The following is a 23,422-nucleotide window of genomic DNA, read 5'->3' on the forward strand; positions in this document are numbered from 1 at the left end:
TGAATGAGATTTAGGTAGGATTAATGCAAGACAAACTTCGCTACTAAATGTCTTTAAATGCACCTAAAGGTCTGCAAAGCGATGCCATTTCTGAATGAGATTTAGGCAGGAGTAATGCAAAACAAACTTCGCTACTAAATGTCTTTAAAATGCACCTGAATTTAAATAAACTGGTGTTTTGCCTTTCGCCCCCGTCGAAATGCGTCCGCTGTACACGGCCGGCTGGTCTCGGTTCACATTTCTACATCAACGCCGTTCGCCTCAGCACTTTGGTGGTCTCCGCTTTTTAATATTTGCCTGAGATTAAACTCCGCGCATTCGCAACAAAGCGCCAGTGGTCCCACTTTTCACCAGATGCAAACATATGGGCTGTTGCACCGCCGCTTACCAGTAAGTAAGCGCCAACTCCCCGTTGCGCATAGCGCGAGATTGTTCGCCGAGCACAGCTGTTCACTTTCTGTTTAACTGTGGGAGAGAAGGACTCTAACTGTGGGCAGTATCTTATAAGGAGATCAAAAGAATGAAATTATTATTGCAAAGGGCTGCGCTACCGTAGAATACCTAATGACAAAGAAAAGGAAATTGAGCTGCTCCATGCGCTTAAGGTTTCTCTGCAAAGCGATGCCATTTCTGAATGAGATTTAGGTAGGATTAATGCAAGACAAACTTCGCTACTAAATGTCTTCGATGCGGCTTTTAGCAACGGATTGAGGCGAACGTAAAGTGTTAGGACCTGCGCAGTTGAAACTAGCTGTATTGTAATTAGGCAATTGCCTTAGCAAACAGTCGTTAAGAAGCGTCAGTAAGCCCAGCACTTATTCACGCTGCTCGTGGTTTCGACGCAGAAACGGCGAGACTAGGTATTTTGGTTCTCAATGCCCAACTATTTACAATATGTTAAAAACTTTATAATTCGATTAAGAAAAGAAATAGAACGTGTTGGTGCAAAAACAACATACAAGCATGATCATTCATTTATCATTAAAATAGGCGGACAGAAATACAGACAGCACAGAGGCGTCCGGTCACGAATGGTCCACCATTCACAATGCAAGAAGTTTGTTAAAAGCACGGCACTGATATAAATAAGCGTAAAGAAATAACATCAAACGTGAGAGATATGCATTGGGGGGCAGGAAACAAACACGAGCAGACGAATGGCAATAAATACAGAATGCATAATCGATTGTTTCTATCAACAAGAAAGTTTAATGCATTTCAGAACACATAGCAAAACAACTCTCAAACGAACACAAGTAGCCGCATCACAAATACAGCATTTTTTTTTAATGGCGTGTTGGAGATACCACCATTCTACTTATTCAGCTGTTACTTGCAACACGTGTTCAGCATCGTTGTCCCACCCCGCCACTTCAACTAAACAGCCCAGCACTCGAAAAATTGCGCAGCACATGCACAGAGCGCACCCGATCACTCGGCTCGCCTCGCACTGCGCACGCGTCTCGGTACGCGAACGATGCCCTCTGTGGCACAGTGGCGCCGCGTCGCGGCACCTTTGGGCAGTATATGAACCTCTCCCATAGCGTGACGGCGGAGTTTCGTGACCAGAAGAACATGGAAGGACTCTGGTATAGGTCAAGCATCATTTCCAGCTGACAGTATTTCTTTCTTTTCGTATAATAAGTGCTTCTATTACTAGTGTTTCTTGACGGAACTTCTCGGTTTCCACATTAAAAATTTCGCACGAAGGCCGCATTGTGTCTACACAGTCTGAAACTAGGCTTTTTGTGCTGCAGCAGGTTTTGCTGCAATTTTTAATTTTAAAGTGTTACGCTGACTAGGTGTGAGCTGTAAACAAAGCGGACGGATCCTGCGCATTTTATGTCTGTTCTAAATATTACGTTAGACCTTGTACAAGGTATGCCATATATGTCGAAATATCAAGAAGTGTTACCTGACAAATCTCTTGCAAGAAAGTTTCTTGATTCACCCCTTCGAACTCTCTGCTCAGACTTATAACATTGTGGCAGTATGGCGATTTTTAAAATGAAAACTCTCCCACATACATTTGTCATACCAACATCTCTGACAATGTTTCTTTAAATTTTACAGTGCAAACGTTGCCTCCAAGTAATGGTGAAGTCGCTATGGGATATGGTAGCAATATCAACGAAAACACCGCGTTATCGTGGTCCTCGGGGGCCTGATAAGCCTGCTGTCATCCAAGCACTGACAAACCTGCCTACCGACGTCAGCTCCATGCCCTGAAGCCCCTGGCCAGCCCACCGTCCTCGGCACCTTGCCCAATTCCTATCCTGAGGGCAGTGCCTGTAAATAAACTGTTTGAAGATAACCGAGCGTCACCCATCTAGGTCCGCGAAAAATGCCTGTTTGTGAAAATTTATTCGCAAATAAACTGTCATAAACGTCAATTCAGTATTCTTTTATTATTATTTGCAATCATATATGACTTCTGCTTCTTGACATCTTTTTGTCGAGCTTTCCTAGCTACTATTGAGGAAGACGGAAAGGGGACAATTGCTACAAAAAATGCCGCTAGCAAAATGTTTGCGGTAAGAATATGTGCGTGCTCTAAAGCCAGCATATCTAGAATATTCGTCATGCAAAGGGCATTGGCTCAAAGCTGGCATTAAGAATGGCAACGATATGGCTCAACACTGGTACTACGATGGCTGCTGCATTGGCATAACATTGGCCCAATCTTGGCTTTAACGCTGGTCCTACGATGGCTGCTGCATTGGCATAACATTGGTCCAATCTTGGCTTTAACGCTGGTCCTACGCTGGCAGCACGATGGCTGCTGCATTGGCATAACATTGGCCCAATCTTGGCTTTAACGCTGGTCCTACGATGGCTGCTGCATTGGCATAACATTGGTCCAATCTTGGCTTTAACGCTGGGCCAGCATTGGATTGGGTTGCACTTTGCCAATATGCCAACATTGGTCAAACATTGGTACCAATTTCTGCCAGCATTGGGCCATGGTTGGACCAATGCTGGTGTGCTGCCTGGGCAGCGCATACCGCATTTAATAAAGGAAGGCGTGGCATACACATATACCTAGATATATGCGGAAAGTTTCGTCTTCGGACGCCGACAGCAACGCCGGATTTTCTGTGATACGAGGCCCTTAAAGCTATAGTAAAGAAAAAGAGAGACAAAATTATCTATTATTTAGGTACTGCCACCCTGCTCGGGCTGTTCTCGGCGGATTATATTTTTAACAGAATTCTTTTTTTGCCCTCTATCAACTCTTCCGTGTCAATTCTACTGCCTTTTTACTGTTTTGTACTCCTTGCCTACGTCGACCAAAACGTTTCGCCGGTTATGTATGTGCTTTGGAACAACTTAGAAATGGCCCAGATATACACAGAATCGACAAATAGCCATAAGGCCACTGATAAGGAAGCTACAGACTAATGCGGCATACACTAAAGTGTCGTGAAGCTTTGCAAAGAGCTTAAGACATTTGTATCATCTCTTCCAACGCTTATACATGGGTGAATCAGACAGGAGAAAACGTACAGCAGCAAATATTCGCAACAAGATGATGCGTGCGTCTGCTGCAGCTAAAATTTAGAAACCATTCAGCACATCCTAATGAAATGCGATGTTATGCACGCCTTAGAACCGGTAGGTAATGTACACCTGCCGAAAGCGCTTTGCTTTAAAGTGAATGGAAGGATCAACCAGACAGCAGTCGAAATGAGCAGCTAGGAGACGCTTGAAATATTGGCGGAGAAAAAGCAGGCAATATTCTGACAAGACCAGATCTGTGTCAGGCATAGGAAGCGATAGTAGGTCGATATAAGAGTTTTAAGGAAGAACAAAAAAAAATAAAAAATAAGAGGAACAAAATTTAAGGAGTTGTAGAAAAAGTGTAAGCATAAAATTAAAATTATGGGGTTTTACGTGTAATAACAACGATATAATTGTGCGGCACGGTGTAATGGGGGACTCCAGAAATATGGACCACCGGGGGTTCATTCATGTGCACCTAAATCTAAGTACACGAGTGTTTTCCCATTTGGCCTCCATCGAAATGCGTGGCCGTGGCCAGGATTCGATCCCGCGACCTCGTGCTCAGGAGCCCACCACCATAGCCACTAATAAACCATGCGGGTAAAATGCAAGAATAAAAGGCACGTATAGCATACCAAATTAATTCAAGCAAGCTGGTTGACCGTTTCTCAGCACCCTGTTTCAAAGGGGGTGCCAATAAGTCATCACCGTTATCATCATCATGTTGAAAGTCTCTATATAATCACCCAACCAGAACTCCGTTGGGAAGGCCCTTTTTCCGGATGCACTGATATTCAGAACGTCCCTATCGAGTTAAGGTGTTTGGAGTAGTTATTGGAAAAGATGAGAAGAAATCGATATAACCAGGGTCATTACAGGCTTAGGTGACTCTAGAACATCATCGATTGATGTTTTACCAAAGAGAGAAATGGTCAAGGATATGTAGGCAAACTCTTACACTGTAATAGGTGTAATAAAAGCTGCTTGGCTAAAATACGCTAGCTAACTAGGAGAGCCAGCAAAACTGCGAGACTGCGATAGATGTAACAAAGCCTAATGAGCTTAAGAAGACTGCGTGACTAGTTGCCGCTGGCCCACATTGAAATGAATGCAAACATAAATTAGCATTCGTGCGATTTACTCAACACTGAATTGATAGAATGTCTTTAAGCATTGTGTCTGTCGAGTGCGTTGCCTTCTTGTGTTCTACATATTCTACCCAGCTGGTTTCTACGAAAAGTTGAAAGAATAGACTGGACGGAAATTCTCAAGTCTTAATAGCAGAGAGGTGAAAAACTAATGCGCATTTGGTGCACTTTGGTAGTATGAACCACACATTCCAGTCGTTTGAAATGGACTATGCTTGTAAGTAGACTTGTGAGTGGACCTTTCAATTCGCGACAATCTGCGACCCCGAAGTTTTCTGAAGTGCTAGGGTATGTGTTAAAACTTGTAAATTGAGAGCAATATTGTCTTTTTATGCAGAAGGGTGATGTAACGATGTATTCAAACGCAGGATGGCTTTGAAAGTCCTCACAGTGACTGTAGGCAGATGTGCAGTTCCTATAGGTTAGATGGCTTAAAAGTCCATTCCCAGTTACCCTGCACGAAGGGTAATTTAATTGGCGTGTCTGTTAACCTGAAACGCAGACACTCTTAAACCACTGATCTCATTTTCTATATACAGTGAATTGCGGTGAGCAAGCAAAACGTGAGTGTGCACGAAATATGTTCATCAGCCTACTAATGTTTTCCTTTACGAAATATTCAGTGTATTCTTTTATCGTTAACAGAATTATTAACAGTCAGCCCTTTCCCTCAGATGAATCAGCCTTGAAATAGGTAACTCGCAGAGGCGGACATTATATTCACAGAAAATCAAAATGAAGATAACAAAATTGACAAATTTTAGCTAACAAATTTTGAAGCTAAGTACTTTGACAGATATTCCAATTTACCAACTGTAGCGGGTCATATCAAAAGGGATAACCACTTGGAACGAGCTCTGAGGATGAAACCACTTCCGACAACTGCGGTCCCAAATTTGGTGACGATGTGCATTGACGTTCTCAGAATTTTCGAGCTTGAATACATAGAAAACGTGTTTTGCTGAAAACTCAGTGGATGCGCAGAGCGTTTTTGACGCTACTTGCACAGCGCGTATATGAAAGCTGGTGCCGGATTCAAAATTACTTACAAATGAATGAGTCTTTGTGAATGAGCCTTTTGAATGAGCCTTTTGAACTGTATTCCTTTCGTATATTGCAATGTATCGAGAAATTAATTAGTTTTAATCTTCATTAGTAAAATTTAGTTGGTCAATGATGCACCTTGATTAGGAGTGTAAGTAATGCTTGCCTTTGAGTAATCCTGCTGAATAAGTACATTTGTGCTCTATGCCACAGGTGGAATTTAAAAATTCTGCTAACGCTAAAATAAAACACTCCATCGTTACTTTGTTAGTGAAGCAGACGCTCCTGTGATTTACCTGACGATGGTAATTCAGCTGGTACTAACGTATATTCCAGCTTCCCCATCCTCGCTTTCGACCGTCTTTGTGTCTCTCAGTAGATATTGCTACGGATTGAATATTTCGCAAACATATACTAGAAGATAAAAATGCATTCTTTGCTGCGCATCCATAGATACGATTCATTAACAGCCATATTTCACTCCATAACAATAAGGCGTACATTACCGAATTTTACGCAGATGTGGTCCGAGTGCATTCGCCACTACTACACGTACTGCATTCTCCCGGTGATGTTGTTCAACTACGACACAAAAGAGAGTGCGTGCGTTCCAGCAACAGCGGCCAGCTATGCAACCACGGCTCCAACCTGTTCGGCATCTGGCAACTGTGCCTGGAGAAGTGCCTGCAGCGCGACCGTGTCTACGACATGTTCTTTGAAAATGCAGTCCTGCAACCATACGCCCGGTAAGCAAACGCAACATTACGAATCTGCGATGTACGCTCTTTCTGACGGTACCAGAAAGTGTCTCAGAAACATTGTACGCGAGGCTAATTTACGGCTACCAAGCAAGTGGCGCACAGCGCAATATATAAGGGCGGAAAGAGAGATGGGACAAAGTCCCGACTTTCAACAGTTTACTGCATGAAGCGACAGAAAGCCAATATACAGACAAAATAATCATATGCCCCACCCAGAAGCACAAAACTTCCACAGTTCTTTTGCTACCACAATAACACACGATGTACCACACGTTTTTATTTCATGAGCAAAAGAACATGCGAGTATGAGACAAAGCTAATGACACGATCATTGTAAGCCCACCGCGCCAAACGTTAGTAAAACAGACTGAAAAGCGCGGCATGGTCCATCTGGACAGGGGACATTCGTCTCGACGAGCTCGTTGGCCACCGATGCCACTTGTGTAATGGTCATCGACGGCACTCACAGACCGAGATCCTCAACGAAAGCCGAACAGACACGCAGTTGGCGCTCCTCTAAATACCACAGAGCGCAGGGAGCGGAGGGAACCACCGGCGCCACATTAGCGATCGCACATAACAGCGGGGAGGGGCTTCCAGCCTCCTTCGGCGTTGCCATCTTCCTGGAACCGCCGCAGTTACTCTCCTGGCGCGCAGCAATAGGGCGAGTGTGAACAGATTGAGAATTTTGTGCTGCGCCGCTTAGTTAAACAGGAGGCCTCTCCGAACGGGTGGCAAAAGAATCTGTTCCGCGTGTGAATTCTGTGCCGGTGCTCTGGCGTGTAAGCTTCGAATGTGCGTCCTTGGGGTCTCGGCACGGGCGCTGTGAATTCCGCGATGCCGGCGTATGCGCTGCCACTATTACCTATATGTGTTGGCATTTGATACAGCCATGGTTTCACAGAGCCGCATGAGAAACGATCGGTTTTCAGTTGGATCGCTGGCGTCTCTGGGAATGTTTTCTTTTTTTTTTCTTAGTGAGCTCCCAAGTCAGGGTCGATGTTTTGCTGGGAAACGGTTGTCCTGTTCGCCTCTCTGCCAGGTTTACTTTAAAATAAGTGTTCGTTTATGACGCCACACGGCATTCGTCTTCGTCGCTTCGCCAACGAGCTAGATGACTGGAACCATAATTTTAACGGTTCCCCGCCTCCGCATTCTGGACATGTGCTTGTCCTGTGGGTATTTCATTGCATAGGGTATGTTTGTATGTCGTTTCTTCGAACTTCTGAAGAATATGTGTTTGGTGGCCCCTGCTACTTTCCTGTTGTATAATGTGGAAGTTTAGAGCGGATTCTGCACTGTGAACCGCGTTAAAATGTTTGCGATGATTTATTGGTCGACTAAACCATTACGCAAGGAAATTCTAAGAAACATAATAATTGGTGAGTTTTCTACTCACAAATCCAACCAACAATATTTGTTTAGTAAGTAATTGGTGCGGGATATTGGGTATAAAAAAGGGAGCTCCAGTTTTCGGACCGTTGTCATGGACCTCACTGTGGACCGCTCTCCCGAGGTAGGGTTGGTTTATGTCATGCAAACCAACGCTGTAACTTTTTGTATCCGATGGAACCTTGTAACCATGCCACCTTGTAACCATGTTCTGTAATGTATTTGCAAATAGAAGTTTTATTCGTCCATACATAAGCGTCAGCGTCCTTCTTGCCGGAGTCACCCGTTAATTCACTGGTGCAGGCTGTCTCTGACGGTGCGTTCCGGACGCCCAGAGTGGAGGAAGAACAGCGCATACAAGCATCATCAGTAATTGTTTACGTCATTACAAAAACAAAGCAGAAAACCCAGCAATAACAAGCGACAAGACACACATTTCATGAAAGCAACACGCAGGAGGAGGATCGAAAGCGTGTAAGAACGTGTGCAATAGCATCGCAAAAGGCAACTCGTCTAAATGTTAAATTGAAGACGTACTTAGGCACTTGGCAATATTTCGCCAGACAAATAACGTTTCCGTAATTTCTAATTGTGCTTTAACACCTGTTCTTGTAGTGACCTCAATTTGATCTAAATGCCGTGAGCAGCGGCAGTCCCTTAATGTTTCCATAATTTCTTACTGCGATTCAGGAAAATTAAGCAGTGGGCAAGTTGGTTGGACATACTTAACACCGTTTCGCAGAACGACAAAGACTGGGGCGCCAAGGCGTGCCCATGTGTTGCGCGTTTTAGAGCGCAGCTCTTTGGCGTCCGTTCCTGGGTTTCGCGTCGTCGTCGGCGTTGTCGTCGGCCTCGTAACCAGCTCCGCCCCCCTTTCATCCCCCAGCGCTAGCAGCGACCGACTGATACCGCTGGATGCCGCTGACGCCGCTAGAGAGTCAAGATAACGTGACTGCATAGAACACCATCGCTGCCATGCAGAAAGAGGAGGAAAGGGTCCCCCCCCCCCTGTTCTTGTGTGGCGGATAGGGTGCTCTTCAGTTGCCGACGCGCCGGTTATTTCACGTAGGCCCCGGCACGTCGACGAATACATGACCACCTTCCCACGGCTAGACCTGGTTCTTAGCGCTGCGGAAGCGAGGGTATCATATTGTTTGTGTCGGCATCGGCGGCGTTGTCCCTGAAACCAACTCCGCAGCTGGGGTTGACTCACTATCGGCGTCAGCGGCATCAGTCAGTCGCTGCTATCTCTTCCCTCCTCCCTTTATCGTGTTGTCCGCTTGCTGCGCGCGCTTCTGCCCCCATCGTTTGCCGCTGGGTGTACACGCCGCCCCCTCCCCCCTCTTCCTGCGAGTCTCCGGTTGTCAAAGCGCCGGCTCGAACTTAATTCCTTTCTTCGCTCCTCCTCCAATGCAACCCCTGTGCGGTGGCAATCAGAGAGCCAGATCGGTGGCGGCGGATCTGTATATGTGCACCGCCCGAGCCGAAATAGTCGCTGCCGTTCGCCCTGTGCGGTGGCAATCAGAGAGCCAGATCGGTGGCGGCGGATCTGTATATGTGCACCGCCCGAGCCGAAATTGCCGCTGCCGTTGGCCACTGCGAAATTATCTGCCAGTTCTTTCTGAGCCATGAGCGAGACGACCGATGGAAGTCCTCCGTCTGCTGCTGCTGCTGCTGCTGCTGCTGCTGCTAAACGAGCTGCCAGAGCAGAGGCCCAGCGCCGTCGCCGTCAGAATCCAGAGGTGCGTGCCGCCGAAGCAGAAGCTTACCGTCGCCGCCGTCGAGATGATCCAGGAGTACGCGTCGCCGAAGCAGAGGCTAAGCGCCGCCGCCGAGAAGACCCTGCCGTTCGCGCCGCCGAAGCGGAGGCTCATCGCCGCCGTCGAGAGCAACCAGCAGTAAGCGAGGCTGAAGCAGAAGCTCATCGCCGCCGCCGAGAAGACCCTGCCGTTCGCACCGCCGAAGCGGAGGCTCATCGCCGCCGTCGAGAGCAACCAGCAGTAAGCGAGGCTGAAGCAGAAGCTCATCGCCGTCGCAGAGAAGACTCTACCGTTCGCGCGGCCGAGGCCGAGGCCAAACGCAAACAAAGGCTCGCATTTGCTGCGCTCAAATTTCGCATTAGGAAGTAACGTAATCGTCGGTAATTTTTTTTTCTCGCTCCTGTGCCTTTGTCACTCTTGGCAACAGCATTAAGAATTTCTCACTGTGCTTTATACCGTGCTCTTGTCGTAACCTCAATTTTATCTAAATGAAGTGAGCAGCTGTAGTTCCGTTAAGTTTTAATGTCCATCGTTGTTACAGGGAGACGGCGTTCTGGTGCCCGGTCATTATTGCAATGACTGGTTTAGCGTTGTTCAAGCTCCCACATGGTAAACGAACACGGCAAACTGTATTGAGACAGATTTCATGTATATTTTTGCGTTATTCTGTGCACAACGCCTTCTTTTGTTTGGATAATAGTGACTAAATTTGTCAGTACTTGCCCGGATGAGAACACAACGCTCACCCAGGGCCAGATTACTTCCTCATTCACGCTGCGGGAGATTTATTCCATGTATGGGATACCTGCATTAGCGACTGAACCCTTTATTTCTGCTTTGGGTTTATATTACTTCTACTTTTGTAGTTGGCCCTTACAGGCACTGAAGACTAGCTGTAAGGGAAATCCGACTGCACGCAGTCGATCCACCAAGGCCCCTATGTCTGGTGCAGAGAGGATGTTTGGAGGGCTTTTAAACGGGTAGTCAGAACAATATTCATTCTTCTGAACGTAGAATCGGCACTTTCCTGTCGTAACAGGTTCTTCTGGGTTCTTGAGGTATAGATAAAGAAGGCAGCTGATAAGCATCTTGGTGAAATGAAGCCTCAAATGTAAGAACTGAATTTTTGTGACAAGAAAATTATGGCCAATTTCTGGCGATTTGAATGCTTGAAGAAAACATCTAAAGCAGCCTTCACAGCACCCTTCACACTGTAATAGCGCATTATATCCAGCGTTTCGCGTGCCAATCCTGTCAGGCTGTGCAGGAAAGCCACGACGCAGCGGCGCATGCGAGACCACAAGCACACCCTTTCAGAACCGAACTCCAAAGTGCTTTATTTGGCACGTGCCCCATTGCTCTTGTCTGGAAGTCACCACTGGTGTGTGGACCACTACATCTGCCCGCTCAACTCACAAGTTCAAGTGGTCGGGTGGAACCACACGATAGCCGCTACGAGTGCACACAACACAATCACCAGCATCACGTGAAGGAGCAGGTCCTGCCGTCGGAGAGGTTCGCTCAGGTATTGCTGCCACTTGTATAGGGTGGTGAGGTTGAAGCAATGGAGTCTCGGCTCACATTAGTTCGAAAGGAACTAGATGTCTGCGATTTCGGTGCGGAATTGTTCAATGCAATGTTTAGACTACAAATGTCCTTGGACGCGGAGCGCTGCTCAGAACTGTGGCACGAACCTGAAATGTACAAATCCAGGCCTCTTCGCCCGCTTCCAGTGATGGCACAATTGTTACCCGATGACGTCGGTAGAACTCCTAAGCAGTCTTTTTCTTTGTAAGGTTCGTCTCTGACTACTACCTCCTCCTTTACTGGTCAGGGTGGACGAAGCTGCTCGTCCATCTTTAGGAGTCGAGTTCATAATCGCCTTCCCATTAGTAGTTGAGCAGTGCTAAGGCCACTCACCCCAGATGTGTGCCTATAGCTAAGAGCCATGTGAAGATCTTACGCCTTGCGGAGGAGGTCTTTCACAGTGCGCATCATCCTTTTTTCCTCCCCAATAGACGGTGGGTAATAGGGGCTACAGGTGATGTGGTCGAAGTCATAGGTGGCAGCAAATGCGGCGAATTCGCGTGAAGAGAAGGGTGGACCATTCTCCGACCTTATCTATTTCGGTATCCCGTGTCGCGGAAACAGGGTCTTCGGCAGAACAATGACCACTAGAGCCGTTGTGCATTTCAGTGTCATGACCTTAAAAAGGTTCTTCTTAAACCTTCTTAACTGCCATTAGGAAGGTTTGGTCGTTAAGGTGAAAGACGTCCAGGCAGAGATGTTCCCAGGGGTGGCCAGGCAAGTTGGTAGGGAGGAATTGTTCCTCTGGATTCACTCGCGGTGACGTCTCTCGTCACAATTGGTGACGAGAGAGGTGATCTCAGCCGCCATACACGGCCACTATACAGACTTACGAGCGAGAGCCTTTGTTGCGACCGATGCCTTGATGTCCTTCGTGTAGACGCATTAAGACCGGTGGCCTCAGTGACGAATTGATAATGAGGCGAATGCCCTTGAGAAGAAGGCAATCACAAAGGAAAGTTCATTCTTCACTGACACATACTTTGATCCGTGAAGAGGCATCGTTGACTTGTTTGGCCTGCCGCGCTGGCAGAACGAAATCAGCGCGATCCACTGTCTATCACAGCTCTGCGCTTTCCTGATATCCTGTATCTTCACAGGCAGCCCATCTGGAGCAGAAGTAACGAATTCTGTAACAAAACATTCCACAGTGTCTACTGGATTTGCATTACGAGGCGTGCGAGAAAGTAAATCAGCCATAGGCAACAATTTTCCTGGGACGTGCATCAGCTGAACTGATAAGGCATTGCCTTTAGCTTGAATGTTTGCACCAAGGGAGGCAGCACAACTTCCATCTTGCAAAACAGGTAATGACACGAGAGCAAGGTGATTAGTTTTTTTTTACAGTGAAGGTGATGCCTCTGATGAACTCGTCAAACCTGTTGATGACCCATGTTGTATGATCCACGCGGTGTGATGATCCAGGCTATGGTGATGATTGATCTTTGAGGCAAAGGCTACAGGCCTGCACTCACCATATGGTTGTGATTGTAAGAGGACTACTCGAAGTCCAAAAGAGCTGTTAGCAGCCGAGACTGTGGTAGCATAATATGACTAGTACTAGGACAAGCAGCGGTCGTACGTCAGAAGTGCCTTGGCTTTTGTGAATGCTGCTTCATGTTGGTGCTACCATGTCCAACTAGTATTTTTGTTTAGTAGGCTGGGTATCGGTGGACTGATTTCAGATACGTAGTATCAACCTGGCAAGATGATTTACCATCCCGAGTAGATGTCTGAGAGCTGTAAGGCGTGCGGCAGGTGCCTTTGCATGGACTGCTTCAACCTTGCCTGGATCTGGCTTGATGCCTTGTGGTGAGACAATGACGTCAGGGAATGAGACTTCGGAGATCCCAAAGGAACTCCTCTCCTGGTTTAAAGTGATGCCTGCAGTTTCAAGACGAGTCAGCATTTGCTCAAGCCTTGCATCATGTTTCTGCTTATCACTTTGAAAGAGAAGAACATCATCAGTCATATGAACCACGCTATCCTGACCTTCGAGAATCTGTGCCATTTGTTTTTGAATGTACTCCAGGACACGCGATTACGAAGTGCAGTCGTGAGAAACAACAGTGACTGAAAGGTGTGATGAAATTTGTCAGTTCTTGAGAGTCCATCGACAACTTGAATTGATGAAACCCTGCGATCACACGCAGCTTCGAAAAACCAGCTGCATCGCCGAGGAGAGCAGACTTGCTCAACAGTAGGCAGAATGTCACGCTCTCTGAGAACCACCTCATTCAGTAAAGGGACGTCATCACTCAGACGATACCGCCCATTCTGCTTAGGTACCACTACCAGACCAGTAGACAACACAGTTGACTTATCAATCCGACAAGTGACGCCTTCGCATTCAAGGTTCTCCGGTTATTGTCGAACAACTTCTCTCAGCAGGATAGGTATCCGTCAAAGAGCATTGAGTGAGAATACTAGAGCATCTTACTTTAAAAGAGCTGTGTACTCACCTCGCAGTGCCGAGGCCACACAGCAGTTTGGCACGAAGAGTTGACTCAGGAGTGTTCACGGCATTAAGGAATTTCACGACCTAAAGGGCCTGCATAGCTGGTAGCAATGGCACAAAGCAATGGTACGCAAAGAGATACAATTACGAAAAGATGGTGAGAGCTTCTTTTCCCTTGCCAATATGGACGTTCTGGATACGAGCCCCGCGAACCGAGCGGTTGACCTGGGAGTCCCGTCAAGACTGCGTCATTGTTGTCGAGCTCGGCCAGGACTCGAAGCCAGTGACTTGGGACTGCATCAACTGCTAAGTCTACTTTGAATTTGGTTGTATATTTGTCGACTGACATCCGCGAACATGGCTTTGGCAGCTGACTCCATAGCGTGCAGCTTGATGGCACCGAGTTTTATGTGCTTAGATATTCTTGAACGACAAAGGTTAGCGAAATGACCTTTTCTGCCGGAAAGATTGCAGACCGAGTTCCGTGCTGGGCACTATGAGCGTGCATGAAACGCGCGACCGCCGAAGGGACAAATTTGAGCTTCGCGGTGTCAGCGTTCCGACTTCACGTCGATTGAGTGAGCTGTTGTGGTGTCCATACGCTGTCGCGAAGGAAATTTTCGACCTTCTGTGGCAGCAATGTTGATCGCGGCTTGAAAAGTAGCCTGCGCGAGTGAGTGTTACCAATGAGCTTGCTCGGGCTCATGAGCTCGAGTCCAAGCAGCTTTGAGAGTGACCTTCGGGGGAGCGGCACAGCTGGTCTGAGAGGCGTCTCCGGCAAGCCGACAACGAACCTTTTTCGAGCCAAGTGTTTTTCAAGCGCCGTTGACGGGTGGTTGCATTGTTTGACTTTCATGCAGAGTTTTAGGCATGTAGGAAAGAAAACGAGGAGAGAGCATACCGCATTGCAATTAAAGCCAAACATGTCGACCTAACACGTGATCGCACGTCAAATTACGCGGTTGGTTTTAGTGTTGCCGTTGGTCAGGCAGAACGATGGCAGGGCAGACGAACAAACGCGCACCGAACAAAGACTACTGGCATAGCTACAGGGAACAAAACGTTTCAGCAGATCTCAATCCTTGTTCCACGATCTCGATGTAAGAGGTCACATGTGAGGCCACCACTGTGGTTTCAGGGAGCGTTCGCTTACCGAGGCTGGCTGCGTTACATACTGCTTCCTCCTATGTTTTCCTGCGTCCATGGTTTTAAGCACGAAATGCATTTAGCTCCCGTTGTTGGCTACCTGCAAGTCACCTTGAGCCAAAAGCCAGAGCCGTTATCCTGGTAGTCGAACGAGAACATCCGGGCAAGTTGCGAGACCAAATCGAGATCATCCGGAGAACCAGTCAAGACCGCATTACATACTCTAATTACTTTCCAAACAAATTACAAAAGAATATTGCTTCCATATTTTTCCTAATGTTTGTTCACAGTATCACTCAAGCTGTAACTTCTTGCACGTTGGATTTTTATTTGTCATTTCAATAGGGACGTTCCAAAGGCCGACATAAGGCACTATACACTTGATAGTCATCTTGTGAGGCTGAGACAGTTGCCTGTGATCTTTTCAACGCCAGCGATCCTTGAGTTCTGCAACGCTTCTTGCACGCCGGCAGTGTCGGTAGCGCATGGCAGCCTCCAAGCCACTAGCGTCCGGCGCACCGCGAATGGCTGTTTGACCAAGACGAATCTTGCAATGAGGTTCTGCCTGTGACAAGAAACTATTGCGTCCACATGGACGAGTGTGCAGTATGGCATAGTGAGATATGGTGCGGTGTTTTGTGGTAGGGAGTACCGTGGCGAACACGCACTACACCCGTTTTAAGAATGTGCCTAGTGTCATCTCTAACCAATCTACTTTGCCGGTATACATTTCATGCTCACACCTATTCTCGACTACGGGAAAGCGAGAATTTCGGTCGGCATGCCTTCTAGCACCTTGCCCTACAATATTCTTTCTCGGTAAACAGCTAAGCCGCTCTTCTCATGTGAAGTCAGAACCATCATGCTTTTTTCTCAGATTTGTTGACAACAAAACATAAAGGAGTCTTGGAAACCGGCTTCTCCTTTGCAGTGCACACCAAGTAGCCAACTTCAGCACCGGTAGCCCACTGTTGGTCTTGTTCCTTCGGACGTAGTTAAAGAAGTCGCACATGAACTAAAATAGCTGAACGCGTGGAATATGGCTGGAAGCTGCACTTCGGGCCCTTCTCTAATACACGTTCAACTGCTGCAGGAAACTTTGTGTCTCTTAAGTACTTCACTGGGTTTCCTGCTTAGTGAGTTCGGGACCTCGTTGGGAACGAAGCCCTGACTTCTGCCATAGAATCTCGCCTATCTACGCCACCGTTTTTTTTTTGTGTGCTGTGCGACTTCACTTTCGCACCATCACCAATTTCTAATGCCATCGATATCCTTATTCACGCATATTGCGTGGCCTGGCTATCTATCTGTGCCTCTAACCGTTTTCCCGCCCACTTTGGTCACAGGGTAGTCCATGGTGTAATTTGTATAGCATCGGTCTGCCGTGATGAGGGAACCAGGTTCAAAACGAATCATCCTGCGAACTTGGGTAATGAATCCTCCCTTCGAAGTTCCCGATAACTTGGCATTTCATCGCTTGTCCAGCTGCACAAACCATTCCACAGCAGTGTACCCTCCCTCAGAGCAAACTACCACTCATCTTCACCCCTTTTTTCTGAAGGCCGCACGGGACTGGAACGATCTACCTGCAATTTCCGTGCACCACTCTGATCCACATCAATTCAAGGCGGCACTGGAATCAGACTTTCACTGTAATTAAAAGCCATTCGTCATGTAATACCCCAAATGGGTCCTTTGAGCTATAAATAAATGAAGTGAAATGAAAGGAATATATGACATTGGCTATTAGCTGTTCGTATATGAACTTCGTACTTCTTGGTCACTGGGCATGTGACACTGGGTATGGTGACTGGATATGTTCAGCTGGGTATTACCGCTCTTCAATGAACCTTTTTTTAAAGTTCAGCTTGGGTCGCTGGTTATGTGCTACTTGCTATGTGCCAGTTTTCAATGAGCGACGCCAAATTGGGGTACTGGATATGTGCCGCTGTTCAAGGACAATGAAAACGCTTTGACATTTTACGGTGTGAGGCGGAATCAAACCCACTCATTTATAATGAGACAATAATGAGACACTGTAAAAATATATAGCTACGCATGCGCCTCGCACGTACTTTATGGCCTAGCTGCGAGATAGCTTCGCGTGTCCAGTGGGAAACGCGAGAGGGAAGCCCAGCTGTATACAGGCCTCACATATGGCACGTTTTGGCGGTGGCAGTAATGGATATTGCTACAGTGCTTCAGTGTTAATAGCATTAGCATGAACACTCAGCGTACGATGACTTCTACCGGATTCTTCAGGCCACAGCTCTTTGGCGCCCGTTCCTGCATTGAGCGACGGCCTGTCTCGGCGTCCCTCGTAACAGAGCGAACGAGCGCAGCGAAGCATGAAAGAGTGAGCACGGCGGGGGATTAAACAAAGGCGATAGCCAGGATAGCACAACGTGGAAAGCTGAGGAGGAGGGGGCAGCGCTACCATGATGAAGAAGCGAAGGAGGAGAGTATGGCCGAAGGCTTAGGAGGATAAGAGAGAGCCACACGAGACATGATCCGTGATGGCGACCCACTGCGCCTGCGATACTCCGCCATCGACGCAACCGGTAAAGATTGAGCACCGCGCGCGCCACGCACACCCGTATTCAGCCTTTCTGAATAATGAGCCGCACAACATATGGAAGGCCTTCGTCTGCCACCTCCGCTCAACAAGCTGCCCAAGCAGAGGATCAGTGCCGCCGCCAGGAGCACCCAGCCATGCAGATTTCAAATTCTTTCCGACTGTGGGGCTGTTAGCAATCTCGCACACATGCTCTGGCGATGCCCCTCGTTACAGGGACCCAATTGCATCACAGAAGAAGAATAGAGCTCTGCCATCCGGAGCTCAGAATATGCACGTCAAACTTGGGCTGTCGAGAGAGCCCACGATGCGGAGGTTAGGCTCGGCCTACCAGTCCCCACGTGGGAGCGGCCCGCAGCTCTGCCCTAGGGCAAAGCCTCTCAGGACCTTGTCATTTAAGTTCTTTTTCTGTCTGCCTCAACATAACGCGACTTCGAAACACCTGCACATGTGCGCTCAAATTTTGCGTTGAATTTTTTTAAATGATGTCGGTTGTTTTCTGTTGGCTTCATTGCGTTGACATTCTGCTCAAGGTAACGAAATTAAAACAAACACTCGCCAAGTGTATAACGACATTGCAAAAGCTTTGCGTTTCGAGGCCCGTATGGGTCCTTTCGCAATGACAGTAAGCGCCATGACTCTCCATTAAGTTAGGCGAGATGGACAAGTGCGTGTGCGTAGATTTCGGGCAGATTGCCACTAGTCCTTTTAATGCCTTGGCGCTTCGTCTGAATATGTAACAGAATGGACAACTGGGCTAGTTGGTTTATTTGCATCTCGAAACTATAAAACGGCATAAAGACGAGTACGAAAAGACAACACAGTATAAAGAGCTGAATATGAGTCTGAATGAGGAGTGATTCTAGTAGTAATCGCGAAGGTAATAGCTCTCCGAGGCGATAACGGACAACGACTGCCAGTCCATCGAATGCCCTGTTTTCTCATGGCGTTCAGATAATGGGTCGGAAACAGAGCTGCCTTTCGCGACGTCGTATTTATGCTGCTTTAGGCGCCTTTTGAAGTTCCCAGCCTCGCGCACGTAGGCTGCGTCACATTCTTTTCGCAGGGCTTTATACACGACACACGGGTAGTTGGATCTTTTCAAGGGGTCCTTTCCACGCACCAGTTGACCTCGTAACTTGCGGCAAGGACATGTGCCATCCAAGCTTCGCAGTCATTAAGCTCTCTGGTCAAAGCGACTCTCATGACTCGTGCATACGTAATGACAGTGCTTTTGTTTTTCTTGCGTGCTCCGTAATTGTGGGGCGCTGAAGCGCGACCCTATTGGCCCCTTAGCAGTTGAATTAAGTGACTGAATGGGTAGTAATTACAGGTCATGTCCTTCCGTACATAGATCAGCTGTGCCTTCCTTCTTGAAGAACTCGAGCAAAGCCGGAAAGCGCGCTTGAATGGGTATGAAGTAGCCGAGTGTTTGAATCCAATCGGGTGCACGGAAGAATAATTGGGTGTATTCCAGTTCCTGTATTCTTACGATAATCCGGTGTGGCAGAGGCTGTGGCAGTTCGTTCCACGAAAACATCAAGGAATGCGATGCGGCCACTTTCTCCATGGTCCACTCTGAAGTGGATGCTCGGCTTGAATGAATTCAGGTTACCTTGCAACGTGTCTGTAGCGAATTATACAAAAACAGTCGCCAACATCTCGCACGAACTTGAGGACAGGGTAGAGTGACAACGACTCTTAATCTTCTGTGGCCTACATGGCGAGGTTGGCGCACACATTGGAAACAGAAGCACCCATGGCCGTTCGAAAGACTTGCCTTTGGAATTATTATAAGAAGCCAACAAACACTGACACCAAGGACAACATAGGGGAAATTACTTGTGCTTAATAAATGAAATTAAGGAACGATAACCTAATGGCAATTAAAGTGGATGAAGAAACAACTTGCTGCGAGTGGGAATCGAACCCACAGCCTTCGCATTTTGCGTGCGATGCTCTATAAATTGAGATACCGCGGCGCGGTTTCCCAATCCAATTTCTTGGGTATTTATGTGTCCTAGTAGAGTCCTGGGAGTGTTAACCAGCGCCACCACTCACAGACCTTGGCGGCGGACGTGGAACGTCCTTTTTGCTGCAGGCGTCACGAGAAGGTCATCTTTTCGGGTGAAAGCAGCTCGTCAATAAACTCCCATATGCTACCTGAACGCATCAATATTGCCGGATTCGAGACCCTCGTTATGTAATAAACGAGAAGAAAGGGGGTTAACCGAGGGGCCCCATTTTTATTAGTCATATCATGAGAAGCCAATAAACACTGACACCAAGGACAACATAGGGGAAATTGCTTGTGCTTAATAAATGACGTTAAGAAACGATAACCAAATGGAAATGAAATCGCGTTCTCGTGATGCCCGCGGCAAGAAGGACGTTCCACGTCGGCCGCCAAGGTCTGTGAGTGGTGGCGCTGTCTAACACTCCCAGGGTTGTACTAGTACACATAAATACCCAAGAAAGTGGATGGGGAAACCGCGCCACGGTAGCACAATTGGCAGAGCATCGCACGCGAAATGCGAAGGTTGTAGGTTTGGTTCCCACTTGCGGCAAGTTGTTTTCATCCACTTTAATCTCCATTATGTTGTCGTTTCTTAATTTCATTTATTAGGCACAAGTAATTTCCCCTATGTTGTCCTTGGTGTCAGTGTTTATTGCTTCTTATGATATGACTAATAATAATCGTGCCCCTCGGTTAACCCCCTTTCTTCTCGTTTATTGCCTTTGAAAATGTTTGTTATAGAAGCACGTGCTTTTTAGGCAAAGTTCCAGCAGGCGGCATAAGACGTCTATTCGTATAGGCGTGCGGGAGAGGGCAGTGTTCCAGGGCTTACTTACAACATTGAACCACCAAGTATACAGCAACGCAGGTGAACATCAATTTCACGTTGAAAGAGGCCATGACGTGGTCCTCGTCGATAGTGCACAGTTTTAGGCAGCGCGTCACCCATTTGCTGCATGTCGTGATCTCCCAATTAGTGATGCAGTCGCGTGACACTTCGCTCCGTTTGCAGCCTGCCGTGCGAGACAGACTGTCCGTGCCAGTAAATATAGTGCGGAATCAAAGCATGTATAGGGTTGCGCTCAAATTTTGTATTAGAGGGTATCGTAATCGTCGGTAACTTTTTTTTTAATTACTAGAGAACTGGGGCGCGGGGATCATTGAGTTAGCATGGAAGTAAGGCTTAGCACGTAAATTGGTTATTTTGTGCTGGGCGCTTCAAACGTTCTTGTGGCTATATTTTATACACTTGTGCTGCATTTACAGGATTAAGATCTGGAGCGATGCTATTTTTTTAACTGCAGCAGGCAACAAGGGTCGGTGCGCCCACGTCATCATTGAAGATGTTTGAACCTATCACGCAATATTTTGTTTAAGATGGTTAATTTTCTCAATTGCTAATTCGTTGGAAGTGAGGAGAAAATTCTAGCAAATGGTATTTATTAACGGTTATACTCCTGCTGCCTGAAACGCCATTATCGCTGTACCCTAATATACAATGTACCAGAGTTCCCACAACTAAATCATGTAGGGAACTTTGTAGCGGCTACTACCTAAATCGCTAACATACGACCCGAATGTTTTAGCTCATTTACAAAACAAATGTAATATGTCGTTGTCATACACCCCGTGAACGAAGTGGCAACGTGGGGCCAAATTAGAATGCCGTCATATAAGCTTCCGAAAATAACACTACCAAAGCAGGGACACTTAATAATAGGCCTTCTGGAGCTCCAGCAAATGCCGGTTGCGGTCCAAGGACCAAGTCAGAGAACAAAGTTGTCGAAACTAAAGGAAATATATTCTTCAAATAAGGTAATTACATTCAAACATGCACACCTCGACTATAGGCACATCGCAATGCAATTCAGTAGGGTGTTCACAAAACCATAGAAAATATTTAACGGCAAGCACTGAGAGTTGCATACGTAGAATACAGAATGAAGAGGAGTAGCAAGTGTTTCCTCGTGTTCATCCGTGCTAGTCTTGAGCTAGACGTCCTCGGCGTAACTGGAGGCAGATCTCGAAGAAGGGACTTCCAGAAATGCAGACGCCTGATGAGATCGTCGGTTAGCTTGCCGGGGAATCTTTTTCTGTAGACGGTCGGCCTTCGCATTACGTCTTTTCACCGGCGTTGTCTAATCTCCACTGATTCCAGCATGGTGCTTTTATCGCCTTTGCCTGCGTTTCTGGAAATTTCTGACGGAGTCGTACTCCCAAAGCATGGACAAAGCCTGCGAATCTTCTAGACATTTCTTGCGTTTTCGGCCGCCACCACTGAAATGTCTTCGAGAAGGGGGCTGACATCCCTTGGTTCACACAGGGGCTGTCATCTCCTCCTTTTGCTTTGCTCGCCGTGTGTCGAGGTCTATGAGGTTATATCGACGCGCTCCTTCTCTCTTGATCCTCTCTGTCTCGAGATCGTAAGTTTCGCGTATCTTGTCAAAGCTTCTATTCTCCGTTGAATGATCGCTTCAGCTGTCTTTGGCGTATGGGCTGTCTTCCTCTGTCCAAGCTGCCGCGAGCCAACGTACTGCTTTGCTGGCTTGGGTGATACGCGGCACATGGTTTGATTATGCGCACTTTCGTGGCAGTGGTGCAATCTATTTCACGTTTACTATCAACGGTAATATAGGATTAAATTAATATGGAGCCACAACATATTTCCCCTGTCGAAGCAAGTTAGGTAGTGGGCGCGTACTGTAAAGGAATTTCTCTTTCGCGCTTCCCGCTGAACCCTCGGTGCCTTCTAGCGCAGCCACTACGAATCGGGCACGTGGCCTGCGAAATGCATGGCGCGTAGGGAACGTGCGAACGCTGAGAAACGCTAGATTCGCCAACCGGGCTCCTCTCCCGAGCTTCTTTTTTATAACGTGCGAACAGCGAAAAACGAGAAGTTACTTTAGAGGGTTTGAAAAAAAACTCATCGTAAGCATAGGTCCAGTGGTACGCAAAAAACGCAAGCAAAAGGCACGCGAGAAAATGTGTTTGCGTGTCCTTTCTCTGTGCAGATCTTGTGCGCCATGCTCGGCGCATAAATGTTCTTTTTCTTTCTTTAGAATGTGCATCTTCGCACTGTAGACCATAAACTATGTGCTCTAAGATGTTCGAGATCATACTTCTATCATCATGGCTTGTGAATTCGGCCAAGCAAAACACGTCGATGTAAGTTAGAACCGTACACACAGAAGCCCCGCTTCCTTTTGCAGGCGAGACCTCACCACCAACATGTGGTTCTTCGGCTGGAGCGCGTGACAGCCCCGATTCATCTCTCGCCGAGAACAGCCCATGGACACATTGTAGCGTCTGCAAGACGTACCACGAATTCGCGGTTCGTTGGGAAGGAATCGAGCCTGGCCGCGGTCCTCGACATCAACTGTTGCGGAATATACTGGAAGCCGAAGCATGCCGCCGGAAGAACCTGCCAAGTCCTTTTCTTTTGGGTGCACAGGCAGAAGGCAGGGCGAGGTGTGTCAACACCTTTTCCGTGACACTTTTTGCCGGCGCTGCCTCGTTGGATCCACCCCTTTCCACCTACTGGCGGCCAGCGTAGAGGCCAATGATATTTCTAATCCGAAATATTAGGGCAATATTGTGTTAATTTAGGACGAAAATTTTCACACGCCCTAATAAAAAGGCTATCTAGTTAGGTATGTCCGACTCCTCCCTTCAACTTGATATACAGGTACGTTATACGGAGGCTGCAGTATTTCTGTAGAAGTACGTCCGACGATCCTGGTTGGTATTTTTAGGTTTCACGTTAGTTTATGTCGGGCATATGCATACTGAACAGGCCAATACATTTTCCCCCCGCGTCAGAACTTACTGTGTGTGTATTATGGTGCAGCATGCTTGTTTGGGCGCAGCCCACGTAGGTCGGTGCGCTCATCATTGCGACAAGTATTACGTCTGCTTCCTTTGCGTGATTGCACGCTTTCACAGCAAGAAAACTGCATTTAATTCTGCGTCCCTCCACGGGCTACAATGACAATATGTGCGTATCGCAGATAGAGTAACGCTGCAGTTAGCC

General features: G+C 47.3%; 1 protein-coding gene across 1 annotated transcript in view; it reads left to right on the forward strand.

Moving 5' to 3' along the window:
- Positions 1-23,045, forward strand: part of LOC135908318 (uncharacterized) — a 41,907-nt gene extending 18,862 nt beyond the window's left edge. Inside the window, exons 3-4 of the mRNA XM_065440075.2 lie at positions 6,217-6,442; positions 22,602-23,045. Of these exons, the coding sequence (XP_065296147.1) occupies positions 6,217-6,442; positions 22,602-22,945 (570 nt within the window). The 3' untranslated portion in view covers positions 22,946-23,045. The remainder of the gene's footprint in view (positions 1-6,216; positions 6,443-22,601) is intronic.
- The last annotated feature ends 377 nt before the right edge of the window (positions 23,046-23,422 follow it).

Source organism: Dermacentor albipictus, chromosome 6, assembly GCF_038994185.2.
Source record: "Dermacentor albipictus isolate Rhodes 1998 colony chromosome 6, USDA_Dalb.pri_finalv2, whole genome shotgun sequence".
Taxonomy (NCBI): domain Eukaryota; kingdom Metazoa; phylum Arthropoda; class Arachnida; order Ixodida; family Ixodidae; genus Dermacentor; species Dermacentor albipictus.